The following is a 16,111-nucleotide window of genomic DNA, read 5'->3' as shown; positions in this document are numbered from 1 at the left end:
CACCCTGGACAGGTCGCCAGTCCACCGCGGGGCAACACAGAGACAAGACAAACAACCACTCACACACACATCCAGAATTTAGAGACCAATTAACCTGACAGCCATTTTTTGGACTGTGGGAGAGAACCCACGCATGGAAACTCCATGCAGAAAGAAAAAGAAAATTTTGGGAGATGAATGATCAGCCGATCCATGTGAAGCCAATCTTATTTACCTTGCAAAGCTCTAAAACTCAACCTCTCTCTAAATTCTCCATGAGTGAACCATGAGTGTGCATGGTTATCATGTAGGTATTAGGGATGCAATCACTTGCTTCCCTAATGTGTCTGCTTCATCACCTGAGTCGCTAGCAGGACTCTGGAGAAGCTGACTGCACTGAGGCGAGCAGCTATTTGGTTCTAGGGACACATCTGAATGTTGTAGGCCTCCGGCCCTTGAGTTCTGGAGCTGTTGTCCCCTGCTCTAAAGCTTTGCAATGGATTTTTTTTTTGGGTATCAGTGTAAAAGGTTGAACACAAATGAATATAAACCAGATTAATAAGTCAAAACTCAATATTTTATTCAAGAATAAAGAAGAAAGTCCAGCATGTATGACAATACAAAAACAGCTTATGCTTGGAAATTGAAAGGAAAGAAAATTTAAACAGTGAACTTTCAAAAATAGTATTTTTTTCCATGAACCTCCAAAACAAATAAGTAAAGAATCCAGACATTTATGAACTCTGCATGGGGGAAAGAAATTCGTAGGACTAAGCGAACAGTCTCAGTAGTTTAACCAGTTTAAAGCCCTCAAACCCAATTATATTAGATGCTGCATTAAATTAAGTTTCTTGCCAAGACCTTCAACATCCTCAACATTTCTGCTTCTGTTCCATTTGGAACTCCTTAATTTCACTGTTCCTGTTTTCAACCAATGTCTAACCAACATTAAACAGCTGTATTACCAGTCAAATCTTTGGCCACTTCTCATTTTCTTCAAGTGCCTTGCCCAAGGGCACATCGGCATTTGGTAGAGAAGAAACTGGAATCGAGCCAACAACAAAACCACAGCCACCCCAGAGCCATTTGCTGGACCACACACTGGCCTCCACTGGTCAACTGGGGCAGAAGGAAGTCAAGAACAGGAACCAAAGTCAGCATGTACACAAACTTTTTCCATCAGGAAGTTTGTCTGGGAAAGGTCAGGCAGGATTCAGAAAAAAACATATTTATTTCTCAGGAAACATGGAGATAATTTCCAGCTTTTTGTATTCCTGTACTATCATAAGGTAGAAGGCAAATTAGGAGAAGTCCTGCTAATATTCTTTACTCCTACCAGATGTCACTGTGCTGCAGTGTTGGGGCTGTAAAAACTAACTTTATTGTGCTCTACTTATTAAGATTTCACATTTGCACTTTGTATTGCAAACATTTTTAATTTCTGATTTTCCTTCTAAATATGGTAAAAGTTCAAGATGTTGGCACAGTGTGGCTGCTGGCATTTGTATTGAGAGACAACTCAGGCTCTCATCTGCCCACAGAGAAACCCAGGTGAAATATTTCCACAGCAGAGCATCTCTGCGAGGACAGAGTGACTATATACTGTTTCACGCAATGAGATTCAGCTAGAATACAAAACCTTTATTTGATCAAATCTTCATCAAAAATGCTAAAAATAGACTTTTCTCAAATGGCACCTTTTTGAAGAATGGCTTTTCATCATTTAAATCTCAAACAATTGAAGAAAAAAATCAAAAATATTTCAGAGCATTTTCAGCATATCTTTGGCTCAAGAGTTCTGCTGAAACACACGACTGAGGGAAAGAGCAGAGTTCTTGTAGGCAGGATTAACATCATGTAAACCTTAGAACCGATTGGAGGAAAATGGTCACTACTCTGATGGAAAAATAATCTAGATGTATGACAACGACCATGTGAAAAGCTACATAAGCACATGGGAAATCAGTTGAATGGAATGAAGGTTGTCTGAAGCAAGATTAAAGGCACACGTGAGAACGACAGAAGAAGATGTGGAGTCCAGAAGAATTTGGTCTCAATCACAATCAGGAGCATGTCAACGAGTGCTTTTCACTGCACATGGTTATCCAACCTCAAACTAAAGAAAATCCACTTAACCACTAAGAAAACTCAATTATCAGAAGAAATTCAGCTTTTAAATATTCACAAGAAATCAATATATTATTTTAACTTCATAGATCACATTTTCTCTCATATTAAAAATGACATGTACTTTTACCCTGCGACATATACACAAAAACCCCAAATCCCAGTAACCATCTTTTAGCTTAGGTTTGTTGTTACCCACATTGGCTTCAATGCAAAAACACAAAATATTAACAAGTATTTTATTTAGTTTCTAGTGAAGCAAGATAAAACTAAGACATACCTTTTCAGAAAGAACTAGGAGTTTGAAATCAATAATTCTTCGATACTGATTAAAACATACTAGTATCACTGGTAGAGTTTTTCACTTCTAACTAGACATTTTCCCATGTTGTAAAAAAAAAAAAAAATCTGCCAGCGAAGTTAGTACTTGTTATAAATAGTCAAAGATGATTGACTTCAAACAAGCTCCTGAAAAGTTATTTTAAGTTTAAACTTATTTCACTCGAAACTAGATGACATACTTTGAAGATTTAATGTTCTTGCAGTTTTGTTACACCAAGCATCAACCACAGATGCTGCATTCATGTCAGTGGGAGTGAAACAGAAAAGGTCAGTAGGTAAACAGTGTTTGTTGTGTCCACAGCGTGAAACTGGAGCCAGAACTATTCACTCTGGGTCCTTCACTTTTATTAGCTCGACCACTTCATGCTGTTTAAATGCATCTTAAATGGCAGTATAAGAGCAACCCATCCAAAGATAGGCAGAAGTACCAGGAAGAGCTGGCTTCTCACTCCATCCTTCTGATGCAGTACAGCTTTATGTAACAGTTTATGAACAAAATAGGGCTTATTGTTTGGCACACCCACCAACCACTGAAGCCAACTGGTGCTGTTGATCTGAACTAATAAACTTTGCAACAACTTATGTAAGAAGCCAAACGTTCCCCTGTAAGTTAAGAATGGTTAGTGTAGCTGTTTAACAGAAGTAAAGATGTGTTAAAGAAAACCCTGTAGGTAATCAACACATTTCTTAAGTGTTGGTCATTTTGCACATTTGCAGCTAAACTTTTCAGTATGACTTTCATATCAAAGAAGCAGTGCTGCAGGTCGTTCTGCTCCGACCTCTCCAGAATCACCATCTATGGTCAGTTTCTCCAACTGCCCTGAGGAGGTGTGCTGTGAGGTCATGTGGTTCTGGGACCATAAACATCATAGCTGAAGTGGTTTGATCAAGGGGTCGTAACCTCTGACATTTTAAGTCAATTGGAGTGTCCAGGGGTCAGAACCATAATCAGTGGAAAGAATGAACTATAAAGATTACCATGATAACTACACTACATGGATGTGAAACAGAACAGTAGTGCGAGATGAAATGGTACACTGCAGGGAGAAAATGGAGGAGCAAACTAGCATAAGGTGACTGGACCCACACTAACTGCCTTACTAAACACTAATTTGCTGCTTTGTAACGGAGCATTTTAATTTTTCATTTATGAGGCATCTGGACCATCCTGTAATAAATGCTGTTTATAGATGTCCTCAGTATTAATGTTGCATAATTTGCATTGATTTCCAGTCATATAAAAGGTGGCGGCTCAAATTCAGAGAGAAATTCTATATTTTCTATTAGATCTTTAACAATCAGAAAACGTGTTAAAGGAGCTGCAGCTGAATGACATGAATGCAGCACAGCTGTGCGCCCGTCAGGAAGATCTGGGGACGGCTAAAAACAGCTTCAGTCTCACCAAATGGCTCATGATGAGAACTGCTTCCTGTTCCTGGGAGAGAAACGGTTCCACGTGCTTGGAATGTGGAGACGACGAGCCTGCAGTCGCTCACAGCTGCAAGGTAGATACTTTATTTTTAATAACAGTAGAAAAGAGTCTTGAAACTATTTCTGAAAAACCAAAAAAAAAAGTAAGGTAGTTCCAAAGTGGATGTTGTAGAACTTGGCCCAGCAGCTCCAGCTGTGATCGACCCACCCTCCACAGTTCCTCCTGATCAGGGTCAGGATCTGATCATCACCAGCACAAAACCAATCAGTCCAACAAATAAACAAAGGCTTAGCCATGAACATGACTTGACTTTTCAATACTAGCAAAGTCTGGGTAGCATAAAAGAGCCAGTTTTCATGGTTCACGCTTCTGATGTCATTCTGTTACTTACACAGACAAAGGTGGTTCTGGTGTCATACCAACCCTGAGGAGTGTTCTGGTTCACAGTGGCTGTGGCTCAGCCGGAGGCCATATGGGCAGTGGGTGAGCCTCGGTGTTGAAGACGTACTTGTCAAGATTGATAAGGTCAGCGTCCTCGGAGAAGAGCAGGTAGAAATATTTCAGGGTCTCTCCCAGGAAGAAGCTCTCCATCTTGTCTCTGGGACTGGGATAATCTGGATCACACACGTTGTTGATGGATGTGTAGCCACCAGAGGAAACCTGAGGACCCACAGACAGACTTACAACGCTGCAGACAGAAGCTTCCAGCTACTGGATGAAAAGCTTCTGAGAAGATAATATGCATAATGAGCAGTGGTATTATTTGTTTCAATTAACAAATTGGAACAAATCATATTTTAATTTAAAACTATGCATCGACAAAAATAGTTCCAATTTAAAAACTATTTTTGCTGCTAAATCATTGAATACATAGATATAAAATATTCATTGTTTTCAATCTGTTCTTCATGTTCCTAAACCATCAGACTGGTGCAAAGTGTTATTGTAGCCATTCAGCTTTCCAAAGTTTCAGGAAGTTCTTTAGAAATGTGGACTGTGGATGCTGATGTCTGTGCTGCTGCTACATGTTCAGCATTGAGATGCTGTTTTAACAAGTTATAGTCCCAGCTCTAATATGCAATTGTTAGACTGGAACAATAAAAACAATAGCAATCAGAAAACTGAATTTGCTAATATTCTACCAGCACTGCAGTCATACAGTCTAACTAGAAAATCCAGTCTTGTGTTCTTCCTGATTTGTTTTGTCATTGAATGCATCAGCAGTAGCTGTTTTAAAGTGTTATTCCTTTGTAGCAGTGAGTGTGAACGTCTAACAGCACACAGTCAGATCTGACCTTAACCCACCTGGATGATCACGATTCCTGTTTGATGTTTATTTTTCAGACTAACCTTGGTGTACTTGTTAAAGTTTTGCAGAATCTTCCAGCCCCAGTCCTGGTATTTGCGATCTTTAGTGAATCTGTACAAATAGAAGAGACTCTCCACAGTCTCTGGTCGAAGAAGGTTGTGTCTGTCTGCAGGCTGTCAGACAGAAAGAAAGACAGGAGAAAAAACAACAACAAAAAACAGATGACTTGAGACAATTCTTGTATTTCTCTCACCTGAAACTTCTGCAGAATTATTTGATTTGTATTCTGGTTTAATGAGATTTACTCCTTTCTTTTCCAATTGTCTCTCAGGTTTACTGACAGTTGACAAAAAATATGATGAAATCTGATCTCAGTTGAAATGGCTGATACAAAAATGTAATACTGTGTGTAGACATTGCAAGAAGAACCACCCAAACACCATTTTATTTCAGTAATTCATTTCATAACTTAGATCATGTGCTTAATAGTACACAATAACGTCAAATGTAACCAAAATTCTCCGACCTGACATTTTTCATTCACTTTTCTTTCTTCTTAGGTTTGAACTAGGAACAGATCTTAGGTATTCACATCTTAAAACATTTCTAAAATTGTCAACCTAAAAACAATCTCAGAAAATCTGTTCATATTTGTGTCATTTAATTTGAACATTGTTTTAACTTGTTTTTTGTAGAAAAACAAACAAACTAAAAAGTTACTCCATTCTGAATGCTAAAATCGTTCATAATTGTGATATGGCCTGAACAACCATAGTGAAGAATCCTGGTTTGACAGCAATAGACAGTCAATAAACTCTCTCCGAGGAAAACACAAAAGGCCTTTGCTAATGAAGCTAGCTGAAACTAGCTGTCAACAGTGGAAAGTTGAAAAGAAAGAAGTGTGCTCGAAAAAGCAGCAGAGATACTGTAACTGTTTTTGGGAGGTTTAAAGGCGTAGACTGAAGTCAGATCTTCCAGAGCCACCACACACATGTAGCTGATGTACTTATTTCAGGACATATTTTGTCCTGCATCCTGTCCTGTTACTCAGTATATGAGAAGAGGAGGTGGAGTGTACTGATACACCACTGACCTTCACATCAATGTCTCTGATACTGCCCTGGTGCATATTGAAGTGAACAATCTCAGGACTGAGGCCAGTCTCCATCTGGACGTACATCTGGTAGCAGGTGTGCATCAGCTCCTTGGCCAGGTCCATGTGGTCAGCAGGGAGGCCATTATGAGCACCGAGGGCCAAAGTGCCGGGGAGGAAACATACCAGATGATCCTACAACAAATCACACACGGGGCCAGTCAGTGAGCAGTGCACAGCTAAACGCAGCAAGAAACCTTCATGCTACTGTAACTTTAAAGGTATGAAAGAACAAAAATAAAAACCATCTGTAATAACTGACTGAAGACACTTTCAAACACTAGAAGATCTTTGAAGTCTTTAAAATGAAACTAAGGTTGCATCTGAACCCTGAAATGTGCCAGAGGGTCTCCAAATTTGAAGATTCCTCCAAAAGCGTTCTCCTTTTCCTGAGATATAAAGGACGGATCTGGTGTATTCTTGGCAGCCTGCGCCATCCCAAGATTCATTGAAGGCTGAATGGGAAATTGTTGTTTTAACAACAGAGGACGAAGTGAGCGATGGAGGACTACACCTTTACATAAAAGTACATAAGTTCTGTCTGTACAAAATATAAAAGCTTAAAGGGTTTGTTTTCTTAGGCTTTTGTTATTTGCATGTTATGTTATACATGTTTTATACAATTTTGTAAAAAAAAAAAATCTATTTAATCAGAAAATTTATTTAACATAAATGATTATTTGATGTGTAATAAAAAAAAAAGCTCAGCAAGATTACAAGGTCCATTTTTACCAGCTCATGTTTAGCACTGTCACTGTTGCTAGGCAACAGGACATACAGCGAAGTAAATGCGGTAATTAATCCAATTCAATTCAATTCAATTCAAAAATACTTTATTAATCTCAAAGAGATGCTCACTTCTGGTGTTCTCAGTACGTGAAGGACCTGGCCTGCATCAACCAGGCAGGATGTAGCCACACCCGATATGTTCTCCTCAACAGCAGCATACTGCAGTGCCAGATTCTCCTTAGTAATAATAAAAGCAAGTTTAACTGTTACTAACCATTTTAGGACTGAACTGCCCATGGGAGAGTTCTCCTACAAAAACAAGACCGTTTGGTGAAGATTTCTGTAGCAAGTTCTTCTTTACACCCTCAATGGCCTGCAGATAGTCTTCCAACAACCTAAACATCAAAAGGATCAAAGAAGTATTCAGAAACAGCAGTGGTCTGTTGTTAGCATGGCACTGTGTGCATGAAGTTACTAGTAGGTTGTGTACTGATTGCAGACTGATGGCCAATCTTTAAAGTGTCTAACCAGCCGATTCTGACTTTTTTGTGTGAAATGTTGCTAAATATAGCAAGAAAGTCACTGTGTTGGCAACAGTGGGGTGACTACTATTGTTAACTGCAACGTGCAGACATGACCTGGTGGGCCGCTCTATCAGTCATATCTCTCTCACTGGAGAGCCGATTTGCAGACCTATGCTGAGGTAGGTAAGATTGAGGGATAAGATCGGCTTCACATGTAAGCATTGGCCAATCAAAGGTCTCCCAAAATTAAGAAAATCAGCACTGATAAATCAGCTGGCCAGTAAATCAGTGAACCCCTGGTTACTAGGTCAGGTTTTAACAGTTATCCAAACGAAATCCAGCATAGTCAAAAATGTGACACACAGTCAAGCAACCTCATAACAAATAAGCACATACAGTCATGTTCAATACATAAGGTTATTCATGACTAGTTAATGTCTTTCAGTAACTCAATTCACCAAGAATGTCTTCAAACCTTTTCTTTTGTTGACGATTTTCTACTTAAGATAACATTTAAGTTTCAGATATTACACCAGTCCAACTGTTTGTTTTTTTTTGCAATTCCTTTATCATGCAAATTTATGGAAAAACCAACAGATCCCCACATTTTTAAGTGCTAATGCATAATGGTGAGTTTATTGCCAACTTCCCACAAAAAAGGTCAAAAACATTGGGTTCAAGTGACTGCCAACTCCCACCTGTAGGAGGCAGTATTTCTTACTTCTACTACACTGGAGCTTCAGCCTTAGTTAATGTCACAGTCTGATTGATGTGGCAAGTAACAAAACTGAGCTATTGAAGTTATTTAAAAATTAAAAATGTTTGTGTTCAATCCAACTGACTTTTTCTTGTCTTTTTTCTTCTACATTGTAGAAGGGGTTCAATGAGGAAAAAGTATTGTAAAATGCTTTGCAAATATTTGAAAAGTAACACCACAAAACCAGTGATTTTCATTGCAAATCATTACATTTGGAATCAAAATAAATTGTATTGTCTGATTAAATCAGGCCAATAAAAACATTTTTAGTACAGAAATGTGGTCTTCATGAAAAGTATGTTTGATACTTTTCATGTCGTTTTCAAAAGGTAATTTTCATCTGACAAATAAGCCTCATTAGAACACATTTATTGAATATGACTGTATATAAATGCATGTGCTGATGTTAAAATGAACTCACTGGTTCTCCTTCTTGCCCCCTTGGATCCACTGCTTCAGCAGGTATTCATAGTAGCTGTCTGCTCTGGCTCCCAGTGTGTAGATGCCTTGATGGGTGAACTGTCCACTGTTAGTGTTGATGAACATGGGAACAAGACCGTCCAGCTTGCCTTCTAGCTTGTGGACCTGATTCATGACTTCAGCTACTGCAGCCTGTACAGACATCAAGAGAGTTCAATTGCAGACACTGCTGTGATAGTCATGGAGTGTAGTATTGGAGTTGTGTTACACTTTCAGGTTTTGGAATTGGAAGTTATATTGATGAGCTACTAATTCATAGAAGTTAGAGGCAATATCACAATCGCAAAGGATTGCTCTGACACAACATTAGGTGGGCTATCACAGTTCATGTCTTAAATTGAAACTGATAATTCCACATCAATCTTCAATAATGCTATCATAATGTCCTGTTTCTCTGATACAAGACACTGATCCAAAAACACCCAGTTAGGGAAATTCTCAACTAGATTCAGGGAAAGAGAGAAATGCTGGTATAATGGCCCAGAAAGTCCCCTGGTTTGATCCCAACTGAAAACCTCTGGAGAAAATTGGACATCAGAGCAAACAGAAGAATCCCCCAGAACTTTAAGGCTCTGAATACTAATTTCCTGTTTTATTCTGTTTTCTTTTTCTTTTTCAACCAACATCTCATAACTCGTGGTATATTTATTGTGTTCTGATTTGATATATTCCCATCTGTGGATGATCTAGTTATCATCTGGAGTTAGTTTCATGTCATTAGCTTTGTTACAACTATATCTACTGAGAAAAGTTAAAACATTTAGTATATGTTCCCTGCTAGCCACAACATCTATTAAAGCTACAGTATGTAACTTTTGCAAAAACATATGTTTTGTTCATTTCTGTTAAAACCATCACCAGGCTGTGACAGTATTACTGGATTTTTTTTTCCACAAATCATGTCTTATGTTATGTTGTCACAACATAGTGACAGTTTTCACAAAGATGTAAAACAATATTTTTCATAGAAATTACATAATGTAGCTTTATGGTCTAAAATTCTGTTTTGATGTTTGCCACGTTATATCACGGTTATTTATGCAACTAGAGTAACAACAAACCTTAAACATAGTTTGTGTAAGTAAGGCATTACTTAATAGTTTGAGTTAAAGTGCTGTTTGAGTGCTGATGCTTAATGAGAAATATCTGAACACTATAATGATGTTTTAGAGTGTCTCATCTTGTAAGGTCAGTTTTTCAAACAAATATTACATTGGGAGGACCCACTGTTCCTTGTGAGGCCAGATCCCATCGGAACAAGTGCCGTTTGTGTGCATGTGTGTGTGTGTGTGTGTGTGTGTGTGTGTGTTAAAAGCAGGCAGAGCAGAGTGGTGGTCTACCTGGTACTGAGGTTCCTGGGTGAGCCGGCTGAGCTCCCTGAACTCCAGCTGAATGCTTGTAACTTCAGCCACAGTGCTGTCAGAGGTCCAGCGGGGCGGGTGGGCGGTGCCTTTCCCGATGTTTACATCAGAGTAGGGAATCTTGGACTGTGTGTTGAAGGCTGGCATCAGCCTGGAGCCAACGTCTTTCTGTGGAAGTACAGTGGCTTTTATATACAGCTGTCAACATCACATCAAGCTAACATTAAAGGAATACTGATCACTAATTGGTAAATTTTGTTCTTTGTTGTTCTGCATTAACTGTGGCAGAAAAGATCAATGTGATGTAACTAGTGCAAAGTTAATAGGCGCATTATGCCTGAGAATCAGTATGACTGCTTTCCACAGTGAAATAAGTGATGCCCCCTTACATGCCAAGTATATTTAATATTTTACAGGACTTTCATGCGTTAATTCTGATTAAGTAGATACATACAGTTTAACATGTTAATTGTATTTTCTTTTAAATATACCAAAAATATTAAGGCAATGCGTGTAACAGCACTTTATGCCCACAGATTACAAACTAATATTTCGGTTGTTGAGCTGAGGTATCTATTTATTCAATAATTTAGCAGCAAAAAGGGTTTTTGAATTCAAACATTTTAATTTACAGCTAGATTAAAATGCAATTTATTTTGATTAATTAATTATAGACACAGCAAATAACTTCATAAAGCAATATTAAATTGAGTCCCACCACCAATTTAATTATGATTCTGAATTTTTTTTCAGAAAAAGAATTCACTAAAATGTTCTCTAAATTAATGTGGCAGAATGCTTAAGTTAGCAGGTACAGATCCAGAGACTCACAGCTTTGTCCAGGAAAAGGCTGTCTCCGGTCAGGTGGTAGGTGCTCAGCAGGCCTCCCAGGATGCGGATGGTAGATTCAAACAGATTAACATCAACATTTTTGTTGAAGGTGAGCTCTGAGGCAACCCATTCCCTGGCTTCTTCAAACTCTGAAAGTTTACAAAAGTAGTTTGAAAGGTTTCCCTGGAAGACATTCCTCCTTACATGTAATTACAAAGTTTCTGATCTGCAGTTTCCTACGGTTTAAAAAGCAGTTTTCAAAGACCACAAGCTAAAAACCAATAATAGAGTGATTTCTGGTGCAGAGCAAAGGTGATCTAGATGTCAGTATACCCTGCTTGAGGTCCAGGATCCACATGGTGTCCAGGGCATCGATCAGCGTGAGGCCAAGCCCGAACCACTCGCTGTAGGACCTGGAGACGGGCCGGAGCTCGTCGTGGCCCCAGGCGTATTCTTTGTAACCCTTCCAGGCATGTCTGAAAGCTTCCCGCACTGCCTCCATCCGCTCTGTCTCTGGAACACACAACCCACAGTTCACTGGTGCATAAATATCACACATTGATTCAGAACCATGCTTTCATTACTTTGTAAGGTATTTTTTTAAATGTCAAAAAAATGCAAAACATGGGTGTATATTAGGGCAGCATGATATTAGAAACTCTTGTGCTGATGATAACAATGGTACATATTGTAAAGATGATGTCGGGTATGATATATGCCTGTTTTCTTCTTCCCTCTCCTTCTCATCTGTGCTTCAATCCCTCTGTAATGTGGTGGAATGTTTTATTATGAGGTAATATATGACTTATACTTCATTGATCTGATGGTCATTTTATGTCTGTATTCTAAATGTTTATGAACCAAATCAACCACTGGCTGAACACCCAAGCTTAGATGTTTTCTGTAGCTGCATGGCAGTCTGACCGTCTCTCCTGTGTATTGGATTCTTATTCTTGGTATAATAGGATCATTTTCTTGGAATTTTTCAGCCAACAATTATTGCGCTCCATATATGGAGTATATGTGCTCACTAATATTGAGGACATTAAATTTGCATTAACATCTATCTTGTTAAAAATGCTTAATAATTTATACTCTATATTGCAGGGATAAAACCAAAAACTACCTAAAACTTTTGACTGGTTGACATTCCGGTTGCCAGGAGAGTCCTCCTTGTTTTCTCCATCCTTGGTGCCGTCTGTGGCCTGGACAGTGTCGATCACTGCCCCACGCCAACTGAAGAAATTTAGAAAAAAAGAAACATGCATTTCTACTTCCAAATTAACATACAATGTCAATTATATTTAAACATGTCAGAAATAAAAATAAAGGATGCCCACTGCGGTGGGGTCAACACAGTGAGGTCAACACAGTGAGGTCACCATGGTGGGGGTCAACACAGTGAGGTCACCATGGTGGGGGTCAACACAGTGAGGTCACCATGGTGGGGGTCAACACAGTGAGGTCACCATGGTGGGGTCAAATAAAATTGGTACATTTTATTTGATGGGTGGTTTTGTAAAACCAAAAACAAACAATAGTCCAATTATTACAGAGGTGTGTTAGTAACTAAAAATTGTACTCCAATCAGAGTAGAATAACTTCAACATGTTGAGTAGAAGTATATTAAGCTTTAAATAACGTGTAAAAAAGTCTAAAAAGTATTTGCTAAAAAGCCTACTCAAGTACTGAGTAACTGACTGTAACACATGATTTAATGTTTTAAATTCATGTCAGACAGCCAAAAGTAAGCAACATTTTTTCCAACTATTTAGCTCGAAAAAATTACAATTAGCTGACCTTAATATTTTCTGTGTTTTATTTTGGTCATAAAAATAGGCATGTCAATCAGACATTTATAGAAATACGTAACAAATCGCGTCCCATATCGGTTCAGTACGGGACGCAACATTTAACAGCAAATAATATCAGACGATTACGTATCATACAGGACGGGTGGCAGCACTACAAACCTGAAACCTGTGGAATGACAGAGCAGCTGTTGTAACCACACTGGTAACTCTTACCTGATGACTCTCTCCTCCTCTCCCTCCTTCTTGATGTCAGCTACCTTGACTTCAGACAGGATATTAGATGCATTTCCTTTCTTCTGAAGACGGTTCAGAAGGACAGGAGGTCCTCTCTTATTGGATAATTTCCTCTGCGAATTGACAGCACAAGCAACAACAATCAGCAAATTATATCTAAACCTACTTAAAGTTTAAAGAAATAAAGATGGGTCCTATTCATTATGCACAAGGCTTTATCGTTTAAAGATTTCTTTTTCAGACATATTTTAATGCCAAGTTAAACTCTAAACTTCTTTATTTTGCTCCTAAATGTTTTTTTTTTCATTCTCAGAAAACATGACAAGGATATACTTTTAAAAGCCCTCAGTGACCTGCTGAACTCTCACCACCTTCTTAAATTTAGTGAAAGCTGAATAACAGTATTGCTGAATTCATTTTCCCAAACTCCAGAATTCCACATGTTTTGGATTAATAATTATGGTCAGACTGGAAAAAGTTTTATTTGGGACAAAATGAAATGGAATTTAGAAAATAATAAGACAGATTTTGTCGAACTGTAGAATCATATTCAAATCAAACACTCAAGTGCTTAAGTATGAACATTCCTAAATGTTGCCACTGATGTTTTTAAAAAAAAAAAAAAAAACGAAAAAAGTGATCCAACTAATGAATAAATATTTTCTGAAACATTTTCACAAAGGGTGCTAAAAGATTTTGGAAATTATAAATATCATAGTCTCATTGGTTTTCTTGTCACTATTTAAATGATGTTTTTATTTTGCTTCCAGTGAAATTCTGCTGTTTTCTTTGGAGTTAAGTCTTTAGGTATGCTGTGATAGATGCCAGTGGTGCTTCTAAGCCAGATCTGTAACCTGAGAGAGCTGTTCAAGCAGCGGGTCTTGGCCCTGTTTGACAGGCTCCAGCAGCACATGAGGCTTGAAGGGTTTCTGAAGGATGTTGCTCTCCGTCTCCTGCTCTCTCACTGTAAAACCTTGAAACAAGCAAAACAACAATCAGTATTTACTGTACAGATTACAAAAAAAAAAAAAAAAAAAATATATATATATATATATATATATATATATATATATATTGTTCAGTAAACATTCAACAATGACAGCTCATCAAAAGCACCAACAGCGGGCTCAAAAGCAAAAGGTTATCCTGCCAACATACAGGAAAGCTTACCTCGGAGCTGCTTGGTAACAGAAGAATAGGAAGCCAGGCCACAGATGAAAAGCAGTACGAGCATGAAGAGGAAAAGACTTCGCTGTAGCCTGGACAGCTGCTTCCATTTCTAAAAACACACAGAAAGGGACTGAGGATGGTTAGTGACTCAACATGTGCTGTCTCCTAATAGAATCTGAAGTGCTGAACAGTTTCACACTGTGAAAATAACCAAACATTTCCATGATAGTGATTAAAATGTCACTATCATGATAAAACCACTCAGAAGATTTAAAAAGAAGAACTACTGGTGCTTTCATTCTGTGGACACAAAAGTTTTAATAATAAATATTTCTCTTAGGCTGCTATAAATCCCAAAGCATCTCAGAGTGTTGCTGTTTTTGTTCAGTAGCTTGTGACGTAATCAGAGTAAGTCAAACAGTAAACAACTAAGGATGAGAAAGAGAGGAAGTTGAGAGCAACTTCAGCGAAGACTTGAGCAATTTATCTGAAGGTTTGGAAGAAGAAGCTGGATGGAGTGATGAAGAAGAGAGAGCTGGTACTACTGAAGAACTGCAACCCTACTTTTTCAGGTGATGATAACTATCATTTCTGAAGAGGAAAGGTCCTAGGGTGAAGGGTTGCAGCTGGGAATCTGAACCAAATCACTGATTGGCAATAAGCAGATCTTTGCATAAGTATTCTGCTTTAATTCTGGTTTAATTCAAAAATAGTTCTGCATGCGTTTCCAACGTATTAATGTTCAGTAACCAGCTTCCCTATGCCTCCTATTTCCAAGTCTAGAGTCAGAAGCCTCTTTAGACTTATGGTAAGATTTTTGGTAAGTTAAAGGAGCTCCTTCCTGGCCACAGCATCACCATTCAGAACTCTGAAGATACTTGGATCATATGAGTTAGAACAACATTTGATTCCACCAGACACAGAACAGAGCGGATGGCTTTCCCATCAGCAGGAAGCGACATACCCTCCAGTACGACTGCCTCCTCCACTGCTTGCCATTATTGTAGCTCCCAGTCTGTTGTCCAGTGAAGTGGACAGACACGTAGTCCGGCCGGCTGGGAGCGTGCATATCTGGAATCAAGCATTGACACAAGAGGCGTGGCGGTAATATTCACCCAAACAGGGCAACAAAATTCATATCAAGAATCAGGCAGGGAACGCATGAGCGGCTGCGACAACGTCAAATGTCATTAACAAAAACACAAATATTTGAGTCACGTCTAGTAGTTTTCATGACTCTAGTATATAACGCTTCGTACTCTTAGCTTAAATGTATTGGTAGTTAGCATAGCACAGCTAGCTCAGTATAAACAGTATCAGCAGTCTAGTTTGTTGGGTGTAACTCTGTGTGAAAGGAACACTCATATAATGACTGTAACTTTGACATGGGGTGGCCACTAGACACTAGACATGACCACTCCTTTAAGTTTCTCAATTAAAGCTTTTTTTGATTTTACTTACTAACTGTGGACCGAGCATAACCCGAGGCCTACACACACCAAAGGTAAACAAAGAAGCTCTTTGTAAGTACAGCACCGTCACCATTCCTACATCATTACTTCGTTCAAGAATTTAGAGGTTAAAAACACAAAAATAGGTGTAAAACTATTGTTCACTTACTTTTTAAACCGTACAGCCCTCACAAATCCACCACAAACAGAGTCACATCAGTCGGTGATTCAGTGGCAAACAGCCCGTTGTTGACAAAGTAAGTTCGGAGGTCTTTTCATATCCAACGCTGTTTAGAAAATACACCAGCTAAACAGCTGTGCAAAAACAAGTTTAATTTCAAACCAAGATGCTGGCTGCATGTCACCCACTTCCAGCTGTAAATGAGATGCAGCTCACGTAGATTGTTACCGTGCTGCG

At 38.7% G+C, this 16,111-nt stretch overlaps 1 protein-coding gene across 1 annotated transcript; it reads right to left on the bottom strand.

Annotated features, from left to right (window-relative positions):
- Positions 1–534: 534 nt before the first annotated feature.
- On the bottom strand, positions 535–16,111 carry man1b1b (mannosidase, alpha, class 1B, member 1b). The gene is made up of 14 exons (XM_015039173.1): positions 15,863–16,111; positions 15,207–15,313; positions 14,243–14,351; positions 13,927–14,045; positions 13,052–13,185; positions 12,151–12,260; positions 11,358–11,537; positions 11,025–11,173; positions 10,173–10,361; positions 8,774–8,964; positions 7,346–7,466; positions 6,283–6,477; positions 5,231–5,362; positions 535–4,540 (listed from the first exon to the last, which is right to left on the bottom strand). The coding sequence occupies exons 2-14, from the start codon at positions 15,309–15,311 to the stop codon at positions 4,322–4,324; spliced, it is 1,953 nt and encodes a 650-aa protein (XP_014894659.1). The 5' UTR covers positions 15,312–15,313; positions 15,863–16,111; the 3' UTR covers positions 535–4,321.

This window comes from Poecilia latipinna, unplaced genomic scaffold (genome assembly GCF_001443285.1).
Source record: "Poecilia latipinna isolate Pla-1442-1.1 unplaced genomic scaffold, P_latipinna-1.0 Scaffold463, whole genome shotgun sequence".
Classification (NCBI taxonomy): domain Eukaryota; kingdom Metazoa; phylum Chordata; class Actinopteri; order Cyprinodontiformes; family Poeciliidae; genus Poecilia; species Poecilia latipinna.
Note: the sequence above shows the minus strand (reverse complement) of the source record. Positions and strands in the feature narration are given on the sequence as shown.